General features: G+C 44.2%; 1 protein-coding gene across 1 annotated transcript; it reads left to right on the top strand.

The window, feature by feature from the left end:
- Nucleotides 1-2,709: 2,709 nt before the first annotated feature.
- f8 (coagulation factor VIII, procoagulant component) lies at nt 2,710-19,544 on the top strand (the record flags this gene model as incomplete). Its single annotated transcript, XM_080008132.1, has 27 exons — nt 2,710-2,867; nt 2,964-3,064; nt 3,846-3,968; nt 4,603-4,815; nt 5,806-5,988; nt 6,839-6,942; nt 7,309-7,429; nt 8,063-8,312; nt 8,668-8,833; nt 8,986-9,073; nt 9,500-9,717; nt 9,846-9,996; nt 10,139-10,348; nt 10,633-11,504; nt 11,627-11,769; nt 11,980-12,145; nt 12,249-12,482; nt 12,640-12,868; nt 12,986-13,168; nt 14,536-14,652; nt 15,283-15,354; nt 15,636-15,721; nt 15,943-16,098; nt 16,201-16,345; nt 16,515-16,663; nt 18,358-18,540; nt 19,191-19,544. 27 exons carry the CDS (start codon nt 2,710-2,712, stop codon nt 19,344-19,346), a joined length of 4,977 nt encoding a protein of 1,658 aa, XP_079864258.1. The 3' UTR covers nt 19,347-19,544.
- Nucleotides 19,545-22,585: the final 3,041 nt, after the last annotated feature.

The following is a 22,585-nucleotide window of genomic DNA, read 5'->3' as shown; positions in this document are numbered from 1 at the left end:
GCTTTGTAATACGCTCCTCCATTCCAAAAAGAAAACCTACAACAACGTGGCCACACTACATGGCTTTGTCACGTGCATCAAAAATGCATTTTGTAAAAAATCAATAAATTGCAGGGACTTGGGCACATGGAGTTACTGTCAATAGGTGTAGAATCTGACCAATTGTCTTTACTAAATAATGTGTTCCTCTTGTGTTATTTAGCCAACTACGCACGAGACCATTCTGTGTAACGTGATGCCTATTTTAGAAAACAACGTTTGTCAAAAAAGCTGTAAAATTGTATTTAAATTTATATTTAGTTCAAGACTCATTGGAAGTCTTGATACCATTGGGTTGATCTGGTTCTGGGCTTTCGGTCGTGAGGAAGCGGCGACATTGCCGCACCAACCTCTTACTTGAATTCACAGTAATAAGAACAAACAACAATAATTTCACTGCGATTGTATAAGTGGAAAAGAAGTCCACACGATGTGTTACATGTGCCTTTGTATTTCCAGTTGATTCTCCTGTGACGGAATCTCCACATAAAAATCTAAATGAGGAATGTGTTTTTTTGGTTTTATCGAGTGTCACCTCCCCGGCGTGCTAGGATTTATTTCATGAGCTCCGCTACCGATTTATAACCTGCCGCGCAGAGCGCACAACTGTGAACAGTGTATTTGAACTTCACTGCACTGAGTACTACACTCACCTCACCACACGCACGGAAAGGAGACGAACGGAGGTCACTAAGGTCACTGACGCTTCATTTAGGAACAAGATAACGTTGCCAGGAACTTAAATCCACGCACACCACAGTGAGCCACTCACTATGACCTTTGACCTGAGAGGCCATCGATATTCTTACCGCTATGAATCCCCCGCTTTACACCACATCCCACAATCACGCTTCATATTTTCCGATTAAAAGGGGATTTTCTTTTTTTTTTTTTTTTTTTCACCAACTCTCCTTCGGATTCCAACAAGTGCAACCACGACCCAACGTTCCTCCCCACACGCACCCACGGTCTGAAGGACGTTTACTTCACGCGTCAGTGGTACATAACACCGTTGTTCCAGATATACTGTATATACCTGTATGTGCCCACACCAAACCCGCTATCTGTTAATGAGCTCGGTCTGAATGAACTGTGCTTCAGGGTTTATTTGTCTATCCAAGTGATGTAGAAAAGATTTAAATAATATACAGGGAGGAAGAATAGCTGATCGATCGATCAGTTACATTTGTTGAAATGACCAGGAGGGGGCAGTACAGTACAGAAGTACAGTAGTTCACCTCACGAGACTGAGATGAATGAGAGCAGTGTTTCTCAAAAGTTGGGGTCCGGGGCCCCTGGAGGTTCCAGGGGTAGCACAGCAAAATGATTTATAGTTCAACGTATTTTTGTTTTGTGTCTATTAAGAAGGTAGCAGCGTTTGAGAATGTACAGTGATGGCTCCCAAGCTATAGGAGAGACAGGTCTGGACCAAGTGGCTTGGATTGATTCATCGAACAATAAAAATCTTCTCAGGTTGGGGTCCCAGAGATAAAATCGTATCATCGCATCATCATCATCATCTGATCAAATTGAGGTTCCTTCCTTGAGGGTCCTTCCTTGAGGGTCCTTCCTTGAGGGTCCTTCCTTGAGGGCCCTTCCTTGAGGTTCCATCCTTGAGGGTCCTTCCTTGAGGTTCCTTCCTTGAGGGTCCTTCCTTGAGGGCCCTTCCTTGAGGTTCCTTCCTTGAGGGTCCTTCCTTGAGGTTCCTTCCTTGAGGGTCCTTCCTTGAGGGCCCTTCCTTGAGGTTCCTTCCTTGAGGGTCCTTCCTTGAGGTTCCTTCCTTGAGGTTCCTTCCTTGAGGGTCTCTTCCCCGGTTCAGAGTGTGTGACCGTTGAAACCTGGAGCTCTCCGGGGAAGGTTTAAACTTGCGCTCATAATCTATAAATATATATTGGGCTACGGCTTTCTCAGCACTGTTCATATTAAAATGACCAACCACACTAAACCCCATGAAACCCACGTTAAGGTCTGTTTAATGAGACGCTCTCCTGTTCCAGCAGTGAGGTCAGTTTATTGGTTAGATGTTCCGGAACATTCAGCAGGGCCTTTGCCGGGGAAGTGGGTTTAATGAATATATATATAACAATTATCACATGTAATAAATTGCACCAAATTGCAAAACCCAAGAAACCAATGAATCTTGTTAAATGAATAAATTACTTTTATTTAATTATCCTACATGAAATAACATGAATTACATGAATTTCATTCTAATTGAAGCCCTGTGCATTCAAGCTGTGTTTATAGGTATTAAAGATAAAGTGGCAACAACCCAAGTGGTTCTGAGATCTATCAATCTATCTATCTATCTATCTATCTATCTATCTATCTATCTATCTTTCTATCTATCTATCTATCTATCTATCTATCTATCTATCTATCTATCTATCTATCTATCTATCTATCTATCTATCTATCTCTATCTATCTATCTATCTATCTATCTATCTATCTATCTATCTATCTATATATATCTTGGTCTCCAGCCATGGAAAGTCCCAGATTCTCACCTAGCTCTCTGTCTCAAACCCCTCCCCCCTCTCCCTCCTCCCTCCTCTCCCTTCCTTCCTCCCTCTCCCCCTCATCCATCCTTGCCTTTAAATACCTCTGGCCGCAGCACCGGCCCCCTCATTTCTCTCTCTCTCTCTCTGGTCCAGACGGTGGAGGCGACATGACGACGGCGCCTGCGCTCCTCCTGCTGTGGCTGCTGAGCACCACCTGCGAGGCTCAGCAGCCTCCCTCCTCCGTGCAGCACCTGTACGTGGCCGCCGTGGAGATAGGGTGGGACTACCTGCACCTGGACGACGCCCAGGCCCGCTCCGAGCAGAGGTGACAGAGCCGTTCCCAATGCATCGACTAAAAAGACGGACTTGCTCATGAATTTTAATCATGGTACTAAAAACTTGAAACGTGTCTTATTTTCAGGGTACAGTCCAAAGATGTCCCTCAAAAATACATCAAGGCTGTTTACAGGGAGTATACTGATTCTTCATATTCCACCCCAAAACCCATGCCTTCCTGGGCAGGTCAGTATACTTTTGTTGTATTAACTTTTATAACTTTTTGGGGAGATTTTTCTTACCATTTTTTAAGAGATATTGATTAGTTTGTATGTCATACAGTGAATTCTCAACTAAATAACCAAATGCTATTTCCATAACATAAGGCATGAAAATCAATGTAAAAAAAAAAAGCTACTGTTTGCCAAAGTGTGAAAAAAATGTCTTATAAGCCATTAATAACGTCATCAAATTGCAAAATCCTCAAATGTCACAATGTCGGACACAACAGTTTTGGTTTTTTTTATGGATGTTATGTTTGTACTTTAGATTTTAATAATGCTCAGCATTGTATTGGGATCTGTTGTGCACTGGATAACAGGGCTAAATATCCCCAAAACGAGCATCCTTTAAATTTGGATTTATCAGTTGGAAGTACCAAAACTAACGAGTTCTTCTGAGAGTTTTTAAAAAATATATATATTATCTATGTTGTGCGAAAAAATAAAAATAAAAATAGAACAAACCAAAAAAAATGTAAGGAAAGATTTAACGACAGAATACATTATCACAATGCTTCTAATCTTTATACACAAGAAACAGTCATTAGTAATATACTGTGGATATTATGACCCAGCCAGTAAAAGGGTTGATCAGAACATCTAGAACAGTCTGCGAAGTTCAGAAAAACATTCAACGATATCACGATACTACGGCAAAAACCAAAATCCCAGACGATGTTGTATCATATTGTACATACGTACGTATCTCCCCAAAAAAAAGACGTGAGCGCGGTGTGTTGTCGCAGGAATCCTGGGCCCGGTGATCCACGCCCGAGCCAGAGACCGCGTGGTGGTCCACTTCAAGAACCTGGCCTCGCAGCCCTACAGCATCAGCCCCGTGGGCATCACTTACTGGAAGCAGTCCGAAGGTACCAGAAAAGTCGGGGGGGTTTTTCGGGGGCATTTTAACATGACTGATCATTTATGATGTATCATTGTATCTTGTTCTCTTGTAGACTTTCCATCAGTTGATCTCAGCTCATGACACAAACTTTGAGTGAAATTTTGAGTGAAAATCCCTCAACACTATTGATCAGGGGTCTCAAACTGTGGGCCCGGGAGCCACATGCGGCCCACTACATGTCTATTATATAGTGTATTATTAAATCTAGCGTGCAAATTAATTTGAGCACAATGCTTAATTTGTCCATGCAATGTTACTTCATGTTTTCAGAACAGAATAAAATAGAATATAACAAAGATTTTATTTTTATTTTTTGTGGTGGTCTTTTTCTAACAGGCATATTACCCTTTATCAGGAAATTACCTATAATTTAAAAAAGAGGTAAAAGGAAAGCACACAGGGGACGGTTTATTTTTTCCCCGTATAGAATTATAATTGCGAAACAGAAAGAGAAAGAGAAGGAGACGCGCATGTGGATGTGTCACCGACATTTCGTCGTCTGTCCATCTGTCTGTCTGTCTGTCTGTCTGTCTGTCTGTCCGTCCGTCCATCCATCTATCTTTCTATCTTATCTCTCCCTCCCTCATCCCTCCCCCCAGGGGCGGGGTACGACGACTCCACGGAGGGGGAGGAGAAGCAGGACGACGCTGTCCTTCCTGGAGGTTACTACGAGTACGTGTGGGACATCAGCCCCAGGGACGCTCCGACCAGCAGCGACCCCGAGTGCCTCACCTACTCCTACTCCTCGCAGGTGGACACAGTGCGGGATGCCAACTCAGGCCTCGTGGGAGCCCTGCTCATCTGCAAGTCCAGTGAGTATGTGTGTGTGTGCGTGTGTGTGTGTGTGTGTGTGTGTGTGTGTGTGTGGGTGGGTGGGTGGGTGGGTGGGCGTGTGTGTGTGTGTGTGTGTGTGTATGTGTGTGGTAGCAGAATAATGGGTGTTAACTGGTGCTCACCTCCTAGTTGTGGAAATATTTTAATTTCCTGTACGTCAACATTGTGGAAACTTCCTTTGTGAAGAAGAGGATAAGAAGATTAAGGGAAGTTAAGTTTAGTCCCCCTTGACTTTATTAAAGGGGGGAATTAAGGGGGGGACAGTCTGTTAATTGTAAATGAACCAAACTAAACAAACTTAAAACTAACTTAACCATGGGAAAATAAACCAAAAATGAATTTAACAAATAATTATAATTTCCGATGAAATAATCAGTTTTTGAATTGTAAAACTGCTAAATTCACTGACACCAGTCGTCCTGCCGACGCAGATTGATCCATATGTCAAAAATGTATATTAACAAAATAAATGAATTACTTTCAAGCTATAATTTTGGTTAAACGGTAGCACTCAATCAATTCTCAATCATTATCACAATATCAGGGAAAATACAGAAAAACAGAACGAGAGAACATACTTTACCTTTTTATTTAATCCCATGGCCTTCAGGGAATTCGGGTGATGCAAGTCAATCCAGTGCATTTAATGACTTTGGGTCATTTTGGGTCAGTGAAATTTAATTATTCACGTATCATTTCCTCCATTAAGGACATAAAAAAAACATGCTTCTGTGGATGAAAAAGAACAGAAAAGCAAGTACAGCTTGATGCTTGATGACTCTTTGTACTGAATTAAGGTCCAATATTGGCATCTGTGCACCTATATATTGAACAGTGTTGGAAAAATACCAATATTGTCGATTATTGTCGATCGGGATAAATATTTTGACTGTGTGTGTGTGTGTGTGTGTGTGTGTGTGTGTGTGTGTGTGTGTGTGTGTGTATTCTTTTGACCCCCCCCCCACCAGCTGCCTTCACGGTGGACGGCCAGTGGCGGAACCCAGCGTTCGTGTTGCTTTTCTCCGTGTTCGACGAGACCAAGAGCTGGTATGGACAGAGCGGCGAGAGGAGGATCAGGGAGAAGTTCAGGAAGGGCAGCGACAGCAAGGAGTTCCACACCATCAACGGATACGTCAACGCCACCTTACCGGGTACAGACCGGTGGGCGGTCGCTGTTCCATCGCAAGGAGGAGGTTTTGGGCTGTAGTTTGCATGTTCTCCCCATGGGTTCTCACGTGGGTTTCCTCCCACCCAAAAAAAACATGCACAGGTTCAGGTTGACGCTCCTGCCCATGCGCTTGAGCCAGGCACTGGCCCGCCATGAGGGGTGCATTCCAATTGCTCCATAGTGCACTTTGATCGTCATCGTTGTTTTTTAGTTTTTTTTCCATTTTAATCTTTGATTTGCTCCCGCTCCCCTTACTATTTCTCCACGCCACACTAGGGGACAGTTTGAATACCATTGGATTAAGCACATTTTACCCACGATGCACTGCAATTCTTCTGCTTCTTCCTATTTGATTTCATTGGCGGACTGCAAACCTAATGCACAGTGCCACCCACTGTATCACTTGTGTGTGCCAACCATTATTTCCTAAATTGTGCGAGAGAGCATCATGACAGACCTGGTCCCTGGGTGCCCTACTTTTGACACTGCTCCTAAACAGTAAGGATGGGTGAAATGCAGAGGACAAATTTAAAACTAAAGTAATGTAAAAAATATAATATACTGTATAATATAATAGTAAGTTATTTTTTGTTTTTTGTCAGAAGTAGAAGACTGGGCCTTAAACCTTGGTTCACTGGTGTTGTCTCAGTCTTTGTTCTGGTTCCACCTTAAGTTCCTGATTCAAATCCAAGAAATCCACAATAATTATTTTCAGGACATCCTGTGAAGAGATATGAAGTGCATTGGTTCACAATGGAATTTAACCTGTGTGTGTGTGTGTGTGTGTGTGTGTGTGTGTGTGTGTGTGTGTGTGTGTGTGTGTGTGTTTGTAGGTCTGACAATGTGCCAAGGACGCAACCACGTGTTTTGGCATCTGATCGGGATGGGAACAGCTCCAGAAATCCACTCCATCCAGTTCCAGGATCACAAGCTCCAGGTGACGATGATCTTCAAAATGAAAGCGTCCTGAACAACCTGTGAATTACCCATGTTTGTTCAAATAATTTTATAATGTGCAACCTAAATTATTATTCAACTACTTCAAATGCCTCTTAGATCTGCAAAATCGTACTGGTAAATACATGTTCTGTGAGGAATTTTGTGTTTAATGTGATAGATGAGATGAGTTAGGTGATTGAAGAGATATAAACAGATGTTTGTCCTGATAAACACACTGGATCAGGGTGAGGGTTAATAAGTGGATGGTTCACTTCCCACACCACGGTCGTCCAACTACACACCTCTTGGTCAAGGGGGTGGCACATCAATCTCCTTATCTAACACACATTTTGGATTTTCTCAGGTGATGTCCCATCGTAAAGCCACCATGGAGATCACCCCTATGACCTTCACCACAGCTGAAATGAAGCCCACCGCTAAAGGCCAATTCCTCATCAGCTGTCAGATCCACGCTCACCGTAACGGTACGAAAGGCACTGCCCTACACCCCAGTGGCGTAAGTACCGACGGTGCAACCGATGCAGTTGCACTGGGGCTCAGTGGTCGCTAGGGGCCCATCCCATCGGCGCACCAGCGATGGGGCGCCTGCGAACACAGCCCCTGGCACTGTTCCTCTAAAGTGAGAAACAGTGTGTTGTTTTTATTTTAGATGTAGGCCATTTTATCTTGCGCCGTTCCTTACTGAACGAAACAAAGAAAAACAGGCCCGCCTCTTTCCCAGGCGGGCCTGTGTAAGTGCGTGTATGCATCGGGGGCTCCAAAAAAATATTTGCACCGGGGCCTATCACCATCATGTTATGCCACTGCTCCACCCTTACTGAAACCCATGCAGTAGACATTTACCTTTTTTTTTATTACCATAGTAGGCTACTAGTACTGTCACTCACATCATTAATAACGTACCGAAACAAAACTCTATGTATTGTATGTACTTTGACACCAGCCAGCAAAATGTGATATCTGATATTTCAACCTTTTAATGACCTCACGGTGAAAGTGGTCTCAAGCACTTTTCCATTATCTAATATATCAGACTGAACAGACGAGACAAAACTGCAGTTTATCTCTAATATAATCCCAAAATGATCCGTGTCCAGCTGGCATGAGCGCTCTGTTCACGGTGGAGGACTGTCCGGATCTGCCCGGCCCCGACCTGCGGCACGTCAACCACTACGAAGACTACGAGGAAAACTACGGAGACATGTTCAACACGTTGGACTTTAGACCCAAAAATCCCAAGCTGCAAGCCAGGGCCGGTGGGGGCCGCTCTTCAAAGACCTGGAGGCATTACATCGCCGCAGAAGAAATCACCTGGGACTACGCTCCCCACCTCGCACTGACAGACAGGTAGGTAGAGGCAATTAGGGCAATAAGGATGCTGAATTGAACCTATAATTTTGCGAGAATTTAGAGTTGAATTGAATCGAAAATATTAAATGTTATGTATATAAATGCATTCATATGTAAGCCCGCTTTGATTATGTATTTGAAATAGTTAAGCAGAGGTAGAAAATACCATGTGAGTTGTTTTACTTTATGAACCTGGATTTTCCACCTCTGTAGTTAAGTAATGTATTACTCTACTATTACGAATACATATCATAGTAAATAATCCCCATTATAGTCATGAATACAAACAATCTCCATTACAGTGTATAGTCTTAAATAAATTAACTACACCCTTTTTTTGCTGTTTTTTCAGTGAGCTTCTGTCTGACTACTTCCCGTCGACTCCCCAGCGGCTGGGCTTCCAGTATAAGAAAGCAGTTTATGTAGAGTACACAGACGCGACATTCACCAAGAGGATGAACTCTGAACAGAACCTGTCGGGCCCACTCCTGAAAGGAGTCATCAATGATCAATTCCATGTGAGTGGGCCAAATTTAAAACACACAAGGTGATAAAACATAGTGAAAAGTCAATATTAGGATAAAGACGGAATTTGGATTTTATGTGAAGATCAAGCTTGATAATGGGTGTATGTCTTTGTGTTGCATTCATTATTTTGGGGGGTTTACAGATTGTCTTCAAGAACCTCGCTAGCAGACCTTTCAATATCTACCCCAATGGCCTGACCAAGATCCAGCCACTGCACAGCTCCCCAAATGGTGAAAACATAATTTTTGCACATTTTGACCAAAATAGTTTTAAGTCTGTACATTCAGATCACTGTTAGCATCTCTGTTGTGCAAAATAAACTTCATCATTATCAAAATAAAATGTCTTTAAGCCCAGAGAATAATAATAATAATAATAATAATAATAATAATAATAATAATAATAATAATAATAATAATAATAATAATGTTTATTTGGACCATAAACCTTTATTTAGCACCTTTCATACACAACAGGTATCTCAAAGTGCTTTACAGTACATTAAAAGAAGGTTGCATTTAATCAGATAAAATTGCATTTTCTTGTTTTAATGGAGTCTTAGATTTTATTGTCATGACACCCGAATAGGCAGGGCTGGTTTTTTTTTCTTGTCATTTTCTTTTATCTACAGTATATCCCTCTCTGTGTGCAAACAGTGTCAGGGAAGGACCTGCGCTCCATGGGAGTGCCTCCCAACGGGACCTTCAGCTACGCGTGGAGGCTGACGACTGACGACGGGCCGCTAGAGAGCGACCCGCAGTGTCTGACCCAGCTGTACCAGAGCACGGTGGAGCCAGAGCGGGACCTGGCCTCAGGCCTGGTGGGGACCCTGCTCATCTGCAAGTACAGTGCCATCGACACCAGAGGACGCATGGTGAGAAAGAAAACGTCTAAAGGAAACTAATACTATGTTGCTTGCATTTATCACATATCACATTACGTATGAATATTTTATGTAATTATTTGTGGTTTTAATTGCTTGATTCTATATTTCGACACAAGGTGGGCCCGGATAAAGAGTTTAGCCTGATGTTTGCCGTGTTTGATGAAAACAGAAGCTGGTACATTAACCAAAACATACAGACGTACAGCCGGGACCCCTCCAAAATCAATCCCAGCGACCCCGAATTTTACAGTTCCAACATCATCTACAGTGAGTGAGCTACAGTTCCCTCTTCGAACAAACTGATTGGTATTGTCGCACTTCAGTTCAGTTAGAATATTGGTGGTTTCTTATGATACCACCACAGTACATCGGATCAGTGCACAGTGTACGTGTGTGTGTCCTCTCTCAGGTGTGAATGGCATCATGTTCAGAGGACGCCAATTCGTCATGTGTCAGAGCGACGTCATCTTCTGGAACGTGGTCAACGTGGGCACCCAGAGTGAATTCCTGTCTGTCTATTTCACGGGAAACCCCTTTGAGCACTACAATGTCTACCAGACAGTCCTCACCCTCTTCCCCATGACCGGAGAGACCATTCCCATGGAGACGGAGCTGAACGGTACAGTAAGGACCCTTGAATGGTTCCATTTCAAAACTCAACTAAGCTCAGATTTGTGTCCATTATCTGATCAAAACCCAAAGGCGACTGGCCCACTTGGCCAAAATGACAGATGATACATAAGTTTGCGACTGTCAACCGCTGGGGTCACTGATAAACATGAAAGAATTCTCATAAAACATTATCACAAAACATGGCTCCTTTGCCTTTTTGCCAATTTTTTCCTAACTCCTGCGGCATGACCACACTACCTAACTCTTAAAACTCCTTTTTGTTTTTGTCAGGCGAGTGGGAGATCAGTGCCTTCGACGGCAGCCTTAAGAGCCGTGGGATGAGCGTGCGGTACACGGTTAGACCCTGTGACAATGGAGACCTCCCGCTGGCCGAACACGAAGACATAGACGGCAGATTCTCGGATTATATTGACATGATATTACCCATGAGGCCGAGGGGCAGGAGACCGCAAAACCGCACAGCGGCTGTTCGTCCATGCAAGAATGACCATGCGGCCGAGAACGCGACTCAAGGGGCGGACACCACGGACCACAACAATACGAACGAAATCACTCCTGGGACCCGCGCTGGCGAGGGCGGGACAGAGTGTGAGGTGAGCAAGGTGACCGTGATGTCACCGTCATCACAAGATGATGCCAACCGTGTGGCCGTGGAAGACATTCCGCTGGACATCTTGGAGGAACTGGAGAGCGACGTGGCCTGGGAGGCCTCCTTGGTTCCCGGCAGCTCTGAACCCGAGGGGAAGCGAGCAGAGAGACAGCGGAGGCAGCCAAAGGAAGACTGGAGGGACAGAGGCGGGGAAGAGGAAAGAGGAGCTGGGACACAGGTGAGCGCTGCGAATGGGACTGACATGGGCGTACAGCCTGAAATGGTGGCGGAAAAGAACGAGACCTACGGAGAGCTTGAAGAGAGCAACGAAATCTTGGTGGACTCTCCTCTAGTGCTGAACAAGAAGGACACACCCTACGATTCACGGATCCAGGTCTTGGATCCGGATGTAGAAGCAGAAAACCATATTCACTCTCAGCCCCAAGCACAGACCACATTTTCTGAAGATCCAAACGACTACAACCACACTCTAAACAACAGCACAGAACCAAGCATCGCTCTCTCTCTCGAGTACGAAGACTACAACCATGAGGTGTGTACGCATCTGTTTTTTGTTTGTTTTATCTGTTTGTATGTCTGTTAGACAGGAGGCTTACACCATTGACCGTCTGCTCCGATGGCTCCTCCTTCACCGTCTGCTTATCCCGATCATAGGACAACGAGACCTTTCATCTCTATGGTGCAGACTACATGGACCTGCGCTCATCAGGCAGCCGATACCGCAATTACTACATCGCTGCGGAAGAAGTCACCTGGGACTACGGCATCACATTACCTCACCAGCTCATCAGAGACAGGTAGGACACAAGTGCGGTCTTGGCATTTCTGCAGGACCCTAAGTTGTTGCTTTCATTTTTTACAATGGACTTTCTGGTTTCATTTTTCATATTCATTCGTTTCGTAGTCATTTTCATTAGAAGTTTGAATTTTAGGTCTGAAATTCCGCTCAATATTGCCCAACGACATGTCGAAGGTGAATTGATTGGCTCCGGCTCTCTGTTCTCCAGAGAGATGCGTCGCGGGATGAGGAAATTCCTGCCAGAATATAAAAAGGTGGTATTCCGGGAGTACAAGGACGAAGGCTTCCTCCATCCTAGGGCCAAAGGAGAACTCCAGGAACACCTGGGAATCATGGGACCTTTCGTTAGGGCTGAGGTCAATGAACTCCTCACCGTGAGTGGTAAAATTTGACCCAAATTTAGACACTCTTCAGTTTATTGTTAAAAGGTGGTCTGATATAGTTAATGCTGTTTTTTCTCATTCTGTCTTGTTCAAGGTGATCTTTAAGAACAAAGCCTCCAGGCCCTACTCCTTTCATCTGCAGGGAGTGTATGACCGCAGCCAGGGGGCCGACATTGCCCAGCCATCCTCTGCCGTACCTGGGGTGCCGGGGGAGGCTGTTCCCCCTGGTGAGGTACGTGTCTACAACTGGAGAATAACCAGGAAACAAGGCCCAACCAGCACTGAGTTTGACTGCAAGGCTGGGGCCTACTTTTCCACCGTGAACAAGGTACAGTATGTGTGTATATGTTGTCTCTACCTGCCAAATTTAGTTGCCATGAATGGTTTACTAATGTATGTTTAGTTGTATGTGTACGCATCAACAAGTTTTTAATCCTGTATGAGGCAATAGGCTGATGACGGGGTGTTAAATTGTTTCTTTGCAGGAGAAGGACCTCCACTCGGGCCTTATTGGTCCCCTGGTTATCTGTAAATCAGGAACCCTCCATCGTCAACTCAACAGACAGACAGGCATCCAGGAGCACGCCCTGCTCTTCCACACCTTTGATGAAACCAAGAGCTGGTACCTGGAGGAGAACCTTCAACGGTACTGCGCCCCGCCCTGCCGGGCCGTCCCTGAAGACCCTTGGTTTCAGATCAGCAACAAGTTTGCAGGTGGAGACGAAAACCACAAAATCCATTTTATCAAATGGATGAATGGAAATGAATGAATCTATCATTTGCAGAGTCCGCAAAATCACAGTCAGAATCATCATCTTTTCTGTTCCACAGCAATTAATGGCTTTGTGGCTGAGACCCTTCCTGGTCTGCTGGTGGCCCAGCACCAGCCGGTCCGGTGGCACCTTCTGAACGTTGGGAACGACGGGGAGTACCATTCCGTGCACTTCCACGGGCTGTCCTTCAGCATTCAAACTGAACAGGAGCATCGCATGGGAGTGTACAACCTGTACCCTGGTAAACACACATTCACATACATACATAACACTGTATTCCTATTCGCCTTTGTTGTATCACTCCCTTCCTGTTTTTCTCTTTTTCTGTCATCATGGGTGGCATCAGGGTTTGAAATAGGGTTAGGTCAGGGTTAGGGTTAGGTATGAGTTGTTATTTTCATGTGAATCAAATGATCCTTGGAGCGCTGGCACACCTCTGCGCACAAGTCCTAATAGTTTAAAACACTTTATTTATGCGTTTGAGATATATATATATATATATATATATACACACACACACACACACATACACACACAAACACACACACACTGATCCACCACAACATTCAACCACCACTAATATGTGACCCGTGGAGACATGGACGCCACAAGACCTCTGAAGGTGTGCTGTGGTATCAGGCACCAAGACGTTAGCAGCAGATCCTTTAAGTCCTGGAAGTTGTGAGGTGGGGCCCCCATGGATCGGGTTTGTTGTTCCAGCCCATCCCACAGATGCTATATCCGATCGGACGCCCATCCACATGATGTAGAAGAAAACATGATTCAACAGACCAGGTCACCTTCTTCCATTGCCCCATGGTCCAGTTCTGATGCTCACGTGTCCATTGTAGGTCAGCATGGGCACTGTGACCGGTCTGCAGCTACGCAGTTCCATACACATCAAGCTGTGATGCATTGTGTGTTCTGACACCTTTCTATCATAGCAGCATTAACTTTTCACCAATTTGTTAGCTCTTCTGTGGGATCGGACTTTGCTCCACACGTGCATCAATGAGCCCATGTGTGCCCATGACCCTGTGGCCGGTTCACCGGTTGTCCTTCCTTGGAGCACTTTTGGAAGGTACTAACCACTGCATACCGGGAACAGCCCACAAGACCTGCTGTTTTGGAGATGCTCTGACCCAGTCGTCTCGCCATCACAATTTGGTCACTCAGATCCTTACGCTTGTCCATTTTTCCTGCTTCCAACACATCAACTTCAAGAACTGACTGTTCCTAATATATCCCACCCCTTGACAGGTTCCATTGGAATGAGATAAAACATTGTTATTCACTTCGCATGTCAGTGGTTTTAATGTTGTGGCTGATCGTTGTGTATATAAATAAAATAAATAAACAAATAAATAAATAATAATAAAATAGGGTTATGAGTTACTAAACAGTGTGCTAGCATGCAATATCACACAAATAACAGGACCGAACCTTCTCCTTCTCGTGTCCTATTGTATATCCGTTGCATGCTGAAGCGCTCAGGCTTTTCGTAATGAGAGCTTCTGGGCTCCTCACATCAGTGTCACACTCACCCACCAGCAATGACATGTACCACCTTGTCACCCACTCGCCCATTTCCCCACTCCTCATTCCTAGGTGTGTTTGGCACCATCGAGATGAGGCCCTCCACGGTGGGGACCTGGCTGGTGGAGTGCACCATAGGACAGTACCAGCTGGCTGGCATGAGGGCCAAGCTGCTTGTGTACAATCCACGTAGGTACCTTTGGCAGTGTCTTTTGTGTAATGTACCAAAAAATGTGCTACACAGTCGAGAAAGCAATGTCTTTGAAAAATTCAGAGTGGTATCGTGTGAATTAAATGACTCACTCTCAGCGATCCTGCACTTCATGTCATTCCTTCAGCCACTGTAGGTAGACTTATTTCTAGAGTTATTTCTTGGAGGTGGGGGTTTGTTTACATAAATTTTATTCTCCGTGAATTTGGCTTAATGCAGCTTTTATGGATATAACAGAATTGGATTGCACTGGAAACAGATGACCCACAGCACCAGTGGAGAGAACTTCATTGACTCAGGCTCTGGCCTTCATGTAAGCCCCGCGGGCTAAAATACCACAGAGACATCGCAGTAGTCATAAGTTTCACCAAAATAGTTCAAATTCAACTGTAAAAAGCACATTCGTCAGCGTGTGTGGTTTGAGGATGAATCACAGCCCTGAATCAGCCTCGAAATAGCTTGGAATCATCAGTCGACTAGAATAGCGCTGCCCTGTAAACCTTCGCAGTAGCATCACTTCCCAGTGCCGTGCCAGGAACGAAATTGTGTCCAGATGAATTTTTATAGACATTTATCATGGAATGGAATTCCCGTGTGCTGACTTACAGGATGCACGTTGCCTCTGGGGTTGAAGTCTGGAAGAATAGAAGATTTCCAAATCACTGCCTCAGATCACATAGGTAAGATATTGTCGAATGCAAACATGGATTACAAAGCTGTTTTGTGTGTGTGTGTGTGTGATTATATATGTATATTTTCTTGTGTGTGTGTGTGTGTGTGTGTGTGTGTGTGTGTGTGTGTGTGTGTGTGTGTGTGTGTGTGTGTGTGTGTGTGTGTGTGTGTGTGTGTGTGTGTGTGCGTGCGTGCATGCGTGTGTGTGTGCGTGCGCACGCGTGTGTGTGTGTGTGTGTGTGTGTGTGTGTGTGCGCGCGCGCGCGTGTGTGTGTGTGTGTGTGTGTAGGTAACTGGGAGCCCAGTCTGGCTCGGCTTGACCTGTCCGGTTCCATAAATGCTTGGATGGGCAGTAAGAATACTTCGTGGTTACAGGTAAACTGTGAAACATATGACAAAATATGAACAATAAAATCCAGTATATACTGCTTTTAACTTAATTTCAAGGGATATTGGCCACTAAATCCTCGATCCACTACAATAAAAAACAATTGTGCACTATGTTTTTCTAAGTGAAATTGATTGTGCACATTCCTGGCCCTTGCTTATGTGCAATAATGTGCCTCTCCTAATGTGCTTGGTGCGTTCCTGTGCAGGTGGACCTGGGGCGGCCCACCCTACTCCACGGCCTCCAGACGCAGGGAGTCAGGGCCACTCTGAGGGACTACTTCATCACCCACTTCACCCTGTCCTACAGCCTGGACGAGGCCGTCTGGCACGACTACCGAGGCAACGGCACCCGTCCCATCTACGTGCGTAGCGTTTCGTGTTCCCTGGGAATCGGTCCGGTTGGTTTGTTCGGCGACCGGTCTGCGGCAGGTTGTTTAGTGTCGGACTTTGTCGTCCCGCTGCAGCTCTTCAGAAGCAACATGGACAGCTCCAGAGTGAAGGAGAACCGCCTCTCTCCACCAATAGTGACCCGGTACATCAGGATCCACCCAGCCAGCTTCGCGAGGTACCCGGCGCTCCGGCTAGAGCTGCTGGGCTGCGACCTCAACAGTGAGTTGGATTCCTCCAGTAGTTTAATATGAGGATGTTCTCTTTTTAAATCATATTCTGGGATTTCTGTGTGTGTGTGTGTGTGTGTGTGTGTGTGTGTGTGTGTGTGTGTGTGTGTGTGTGTGTGTGTGTCTGTGTGCGCGTGTGTATGTGTGTGTGTGGGCGCCAGGCTGCTCTCTGCCTCTCGGGCTGGAGAGAAAGGTGATCCCAGACGACAGCTTCTCTTCTTCCTCTTTCCGGAGGTCGTGGCTTCACACCTGGAGCCCCAGCCTGGCACGCCTCAACCAGGAGGGCAGTTCCAACGCATGGAGGCCGCAGGTGGGATACACACACACACACACACACACACGCACACGCACACACACACACACACACACAAGCGTAATTGCACATACAAATATCACACCTAAACTGCCACATACACACAATCAGACATAGCTGGGTCATAAAGATGGATACTCCATCCCATACAATTTAATTATATTGTTTCAATTTCTGAAAGAATTTGAAAATTGCGATATAGAGACTTGGTTTGGAAGTGATGCAACCAATTTCCATTTAAACGAAATACCACCGTAGACACAAATGAATCAAAATAATAAATTTCTGTACTAGTCTGAATTTGTTCCGTGAAAAAGTTTTGCATATGAATTGATGCAGCAATTCTCATCATGCATAAAATGTCATTATATCAATATAGTAACGTATTGTGAGCCATGTCATCAATATCAGATGCAATCCTTATTCAATGAAATTGTGAGATCCTGCCCAGTGCCCAGCCCTCTTTATTTTTTTTAGCACATTTCATATGCAAGGGCAGTTCAAAGTACTCGACATAAGAAATAAATGGCATTTAAGAAAAAAAAATACATTACTGTATACTCAATTGTTAGCCTTGGCTCGATTTATAATGAGACGTTGAAGGATTCCAATCATTCCTCACTGATTGATTTTCAAAAAACATTTCCCCGGACGTCATTGCCGTGGTCTTGAATTACTCCGAGCAATTCTCAAAAAAATCCTCAAAATAATCCTCAACGAATCAGTAGAGTCCTCTGTTCCAAACAAACAGAAATAAGACGAGACAAAAACGCTCGTGACTTTTCCCTTCCAGCCTCGTTCTCACTCCCGACACACCCCACAGTCTCTCCCTCTCTCTCTCTCGCTCGCTCTCTCTCTCTCGCTCTCTCTCTCTCTTCCTCCACCCTCTCACCATCCTCCCCATCTCCAACTAAAAGTTTCCATGGCTCCGCTCATCTCTCCTCCGCTCCCACCATTCTCCGGCGCTCCGGCTTATCTCCTTCGCTCCTTCCTGCGGCCGCCGCCCCGCCACGAGGCCACCGGGGTCGCCGGCCAGGCAGCGGCACTTGTGATTTCTGGACAGAGTTTAGGGGTCTCAGGTCCAACTTTTACACTTATCTCTGAAACCAAAGGGGCGAGGAGGAAAGGGTTGAAACGGCCGCCGAGGCCTCAGAAATCTAAGGGAGCCGAATGGAAAAGCACGATTTTTTTTTTGTTTTGTTTTTTTGACCTTTGCTGCTTCCCAGGGCGGCCATCAGCTCTGGCATTCACATCGTTTTTTTACTGGTTGTTCAAAAACATATGACATATAAATGACATTGAAACAGCGCAAGTTTCGGCTGGAACTGAACTGGACACAGCGAAACTGACCTTTTCAGGCTAAAATTTTGATTCTAAAGTTGTCAAACGGAACCAAATTTATGTGTGGAAGTGGATGTTATGGAGATTTGACTTTATTTGTTTTCCTTATATCTTTGGCCGCTGGAAGCTTAAGAGTTTCTTAAATTGACAAAATGATAAACCCGATTAGAGGGTTAATGAGAGGGAGCCTTGACCTCCTCGACAGTCTGAAGAGAGATAAACACACTTTCCTCTGAGTCATCCGTTTTAGGGAGGGCATAAAAAATGCTTGATTGTTTTATTTCTTCTTTTTAATGTTATTCTGGTCTAAATATTTCTTTACCCCCCACCACACACACACACACACCCAGAACAACAACCCGCATGAGTGGCTGCAGGTGGACTTGCTGAAAGTGCAACGCATCACGGGCCTCCTCACCCAGGGCGCCACGTCACTGCTGACCAAGATGATGGTGACCGAGTTCTCCATAACCGTTAGCGACGACGGACAGTCCTGGAGCACCGTGCAGGAGCAGGGGTCACAGGGAGAAAAGGTGCATCCCACACACACACACACACACACACACACACAAACATAAATGGATACATTCATTCAGTAAAAGCTTCCTTTACGCCAAGTCCGTAATCATATCCGACAGTCGGATCCTCTCCCTCGTGGCCGTCGGATGAACTGCGGCTGGGTTTCACATCCCAAAATATGTCGGAAAAGTAGGAGAGCTGTTTTTTTCCAGCACAACAGCGAATAGTTTGATCGGCTGGACATTTACCATGTTCCATGAATGAGAGTTTAAAACTCCCTTCATATAGTGTTTACAAAGTGCTTAAAATATATACACAATTCACCTGTATAAAAATAGATTTATTGAAAGTTAGTACGGTGACATCCAAGGTTAACATCAATAATGTCATTTTTTGCATGAGTTGGAAAATTTGAACTCATCCCGAGTCTCAGTCGGACGTGGATATTCATCACCACAGTGCATCACAGCTTTTCACTGTGGAATCCGACTCTCTATGGAATTAATGGATTTTCAGTTTGTTCTGTTCGTTTGTCGTTTTAGGTGTAAAGCCGGCTTTAATGGCAATGGATACGACAGTCATATGTATTATTCTCCCTCACCTCCCCTCTTAATTTTTCTACCCTTTCTTCCATCCTCCCTTTTCCCCATCTCCTCTTTCTCAGATCTTCTCTGGAAACTACGATGCGGACGTGGAAGCCCTCACCCTGTTCCACCCTCCGATCTTCGGCCGCTTCCTGCGCATCCACCCGCGGGGTTGGATCAACGACATCGCCCTGCGCATGGAGGTGCTGGGCTGCGACACGCAGCAGCGCGCCTGAGACTGGTCCCCACGGTGCGGCTCCACCACGGAGCCCAACCTGAGGATTTATATCTAGATGGGAATATTTAACACAAACAGAGCCCGTAAACGTTGTTAATGCCGTGTCAACACTTTGAGAAATGCAGATTGAGTTATGTGAATTTTTTGGATGGGTTTTTATGCCTTAAGTGAGGCTTAAGTCAGCAGAAGTGTGAACTTTAACCAAAACATATTTTATAGTTTTATACATGATCTGAAAAAAATAGAACCTCTATTTTATAAATATATTTTTATATATGCTTTGTTTAGTTTTTTGTAACAGTGAAATTAAGCTACCCAAATGGAAAACTTATTTTTTATTTCCTTTTTTTTTGGGGGGGGGGGGGGTTCCCAGTTGGAACGAATGTATTTTGTATTTCCTGAGAAGGAGAAACGTGGCTCGTATTTAATGTAGGAGAAAGTCGAAAAGTCTGTGTATTCAAGCTTGTTTAAAATGTTAAAAAGTTATACGTATATATATATATATATTAAAGAAAAATGTAATATTCCATTCCAGTACCTACACAGCAACAGCATTTGATTGTGATCACGTGTAAATATTTATTTACATAATATATTGTTTGTACGCAGTTTGTTGATGGTTGTTATAGCTTGAATAAACCTATTTAAAGAGTTTCAATATGTCTCATTACTCCAATACTGAGAAAGCGATGGGCTGCATGCATGTTATTTAAATGATACATCAGAATAAGTTTATTCTGCCAGGTACATTTAGGAATTGGTTTTGGGTGACATAAAAAAAAACCCTTAAAAGGGACGGAGATCAGAGAACTTAATCTGTCCGCTACAGGAGAACAAACAGAATAATAAAGATATATATTCTACAGAATAAAGAGAAAGATACAGAGCTGCTTCAAAACAGTGGTCTGATCAGGCTGCCCTTACTTCTGTTGAAGAGGGTTTAATAGAGAAGAGAGGTTGTGTGCCATCGGTCAGGTGTCATTGACAAGATTATGTCGCCTCACTTACACTACTCACAAAAAGTTAAGGATATTCGGCTTTCGGGTGAAATTTCAGGATGAACCTAAAATGCACTACAACCTTTACAGGTGAACTTAATTTGACCTTCTCTAAACTTTTGAATGCACATGTCCAACTGTTCAATGTTTCAGTACTTTTTGCACAACTTGCTGTTCTCTAACAAGGAGCTGAACGGCAAAATTCACAACAGGTGTTTGATTCATGAATCGACCAATACATTTCCTGGTTCAATTAGAATTGGTATTTAAACAGTCCTCTTCATCATGCTGTTCACATTTTGACATCATGAGACCAAGACGACACCTAACAATTGATCAACAGTACCTCGCCATTGTGAGGCTTCAAACAGGATGTTCTCAGAGGGAAGTGGCCACTGAGCTTAGAGTGTCACAGAGTGTCATCAGCAGGTTGCAACCGAGATACAGTGACTGGAAGAGTCACAGAAAGGCATAGAAGTGGACGTCCTCTGATGAAAGTCGATTCAAGTTGAGCAGAAATAATGGCCGCCAACGATGTTGGAGACGTCAAGGAGAGTGCATCAGCCACTGTTGTCACCAGACGAGCCTTTGGTGGTGGTGGTGTTACAGTGTGGGCAGGTGTGTCTAGTCAATACAGAACTGCCCTACACTTTGTGAATGGTACAGTGACAAGCCCATACTACCTGAATAACATCATTAATCCAGTCATTGTGCGCCTGCATGAACAACACAGGCCTTATTTCATCTTCATGGACGACAGTGCTCCAGCTCATCGAGGTCGCAGGAAAGGCTGCTGGAGACTGAGGTACCTTAAATGGAGTGGCCTGCACTTTCTCCAGACCTGAATCCCATAGAAAATCTATGGGATCAACTGAGTCGCCGTGTAGAGGCTTGTAACTCTGTACCCCAGAACCTCAATGACCTGAGGGCCACCCTTCAATAAGAGTCGGGTGTCATGCCTCAGCAGATAATAAGTCGACTTGTGAACAGCATGAGATGTCGTTGTGAATCTGTAATTGATGCTCAAGGGCACATGACAAGTTGTTGAGACATTGACATTTTTTGTTGTGGTAAACCCACCGCTGTTGTTGGCTTTTGTTTCAAATTGTTTGAGATGAGGAAATCACTATTGCATGCTTCTACTTAAATGCCCTACTTTCATGATATAATATTACTGTCGTGTGAACTTTTTAGATTTTCCATAAATTTCACCAGAAAGCCAAATATCCCTAACTTTTTGTGAGTAGTGTATATCCCCGGGTGTTACCCTCAAACAGTGATTTAACAGTCAAACTCTGGTCCCAGATACAACCTTACTGTGCCATAAAACAAACCACAATGCTCTGTCAATCCCCCTGGGGTAATCCGTATCTTCAAACAATGTTGAGTGAAGATGGAATGTGATCTGGCCTTTACAATACAGTAGGCATTATTGGAAAGAACAGTGTCTCTTCATTAAGACTCATTAAAAACCCCAAGGCAATGTGTTTTAAAAGCTACGTAACATACAAAGAGGCTATTGTCCTACATAAAACATGTGAAACATCATTCAATAACTTATCCTGATACGGACCAGTAAGATTTGCGACCCCTTCCTTCACCACATAGGGCCTCAGTAGAATTAAAACCCTTCCCGATCTGAGTAACTCCGCCTACGGCTTGAGAATAACAAGCACAGCTGGGAACTGCTCTGTTTGTTTCACAGACCAGCACAAATCTTTTAAAAGATTAATATTGAAAAAAAAATTTTTTTTAAAAAGTGTGTTTTCTTTGACGATGTTTTTATTTCATTTTATTTTCTAACATTAACAAGAAACAAAAAATCCCTGCGTGCGGTGTTGGCAACGGAAGTCTGAACAAACTTTTCAATTAGCCTTGTAGATCTAATATGAGTGAAGATTCAGCAACTGGATTGCTTATTTCTCACCTCAAATTTGTTCGGAAACATATTCTGGTGGTCTGACATCACCAGACCTATTTGCAAATGCAAAACTTCTCAGTTAATTTTCGATTTCCAAGATCAGTTAACAACAGGCACAGACCGAAATGTTTCTAGACACAGTTGGATAGAGCTACAACCAATCAGAGCACTGGATAGACCTACAACCAATCAGAGCATTTGATAGACCTACAACCAAATCAGAGCATTTGATAGACCTACAACCAATCAGGGCATTGGATGGACCTACAACAAATAAGAGCACTGGATAGACCTACAACCATTGAGAGCAACGGAACG

The sequence above is a fragment of the Zeus faber genome, assembly GCF_960531495.2.
Source record: "Zeus faber genome assembly, chromosome: 10".
NCBI lineage: Eukaryota > Metazoa > Chordata > Actinopteri > Zeiformes > Zeidae > Zeus > Zeus faber.
This window is presented reverse-complemented; position numbering and strand designations above follow the sequence as displayed.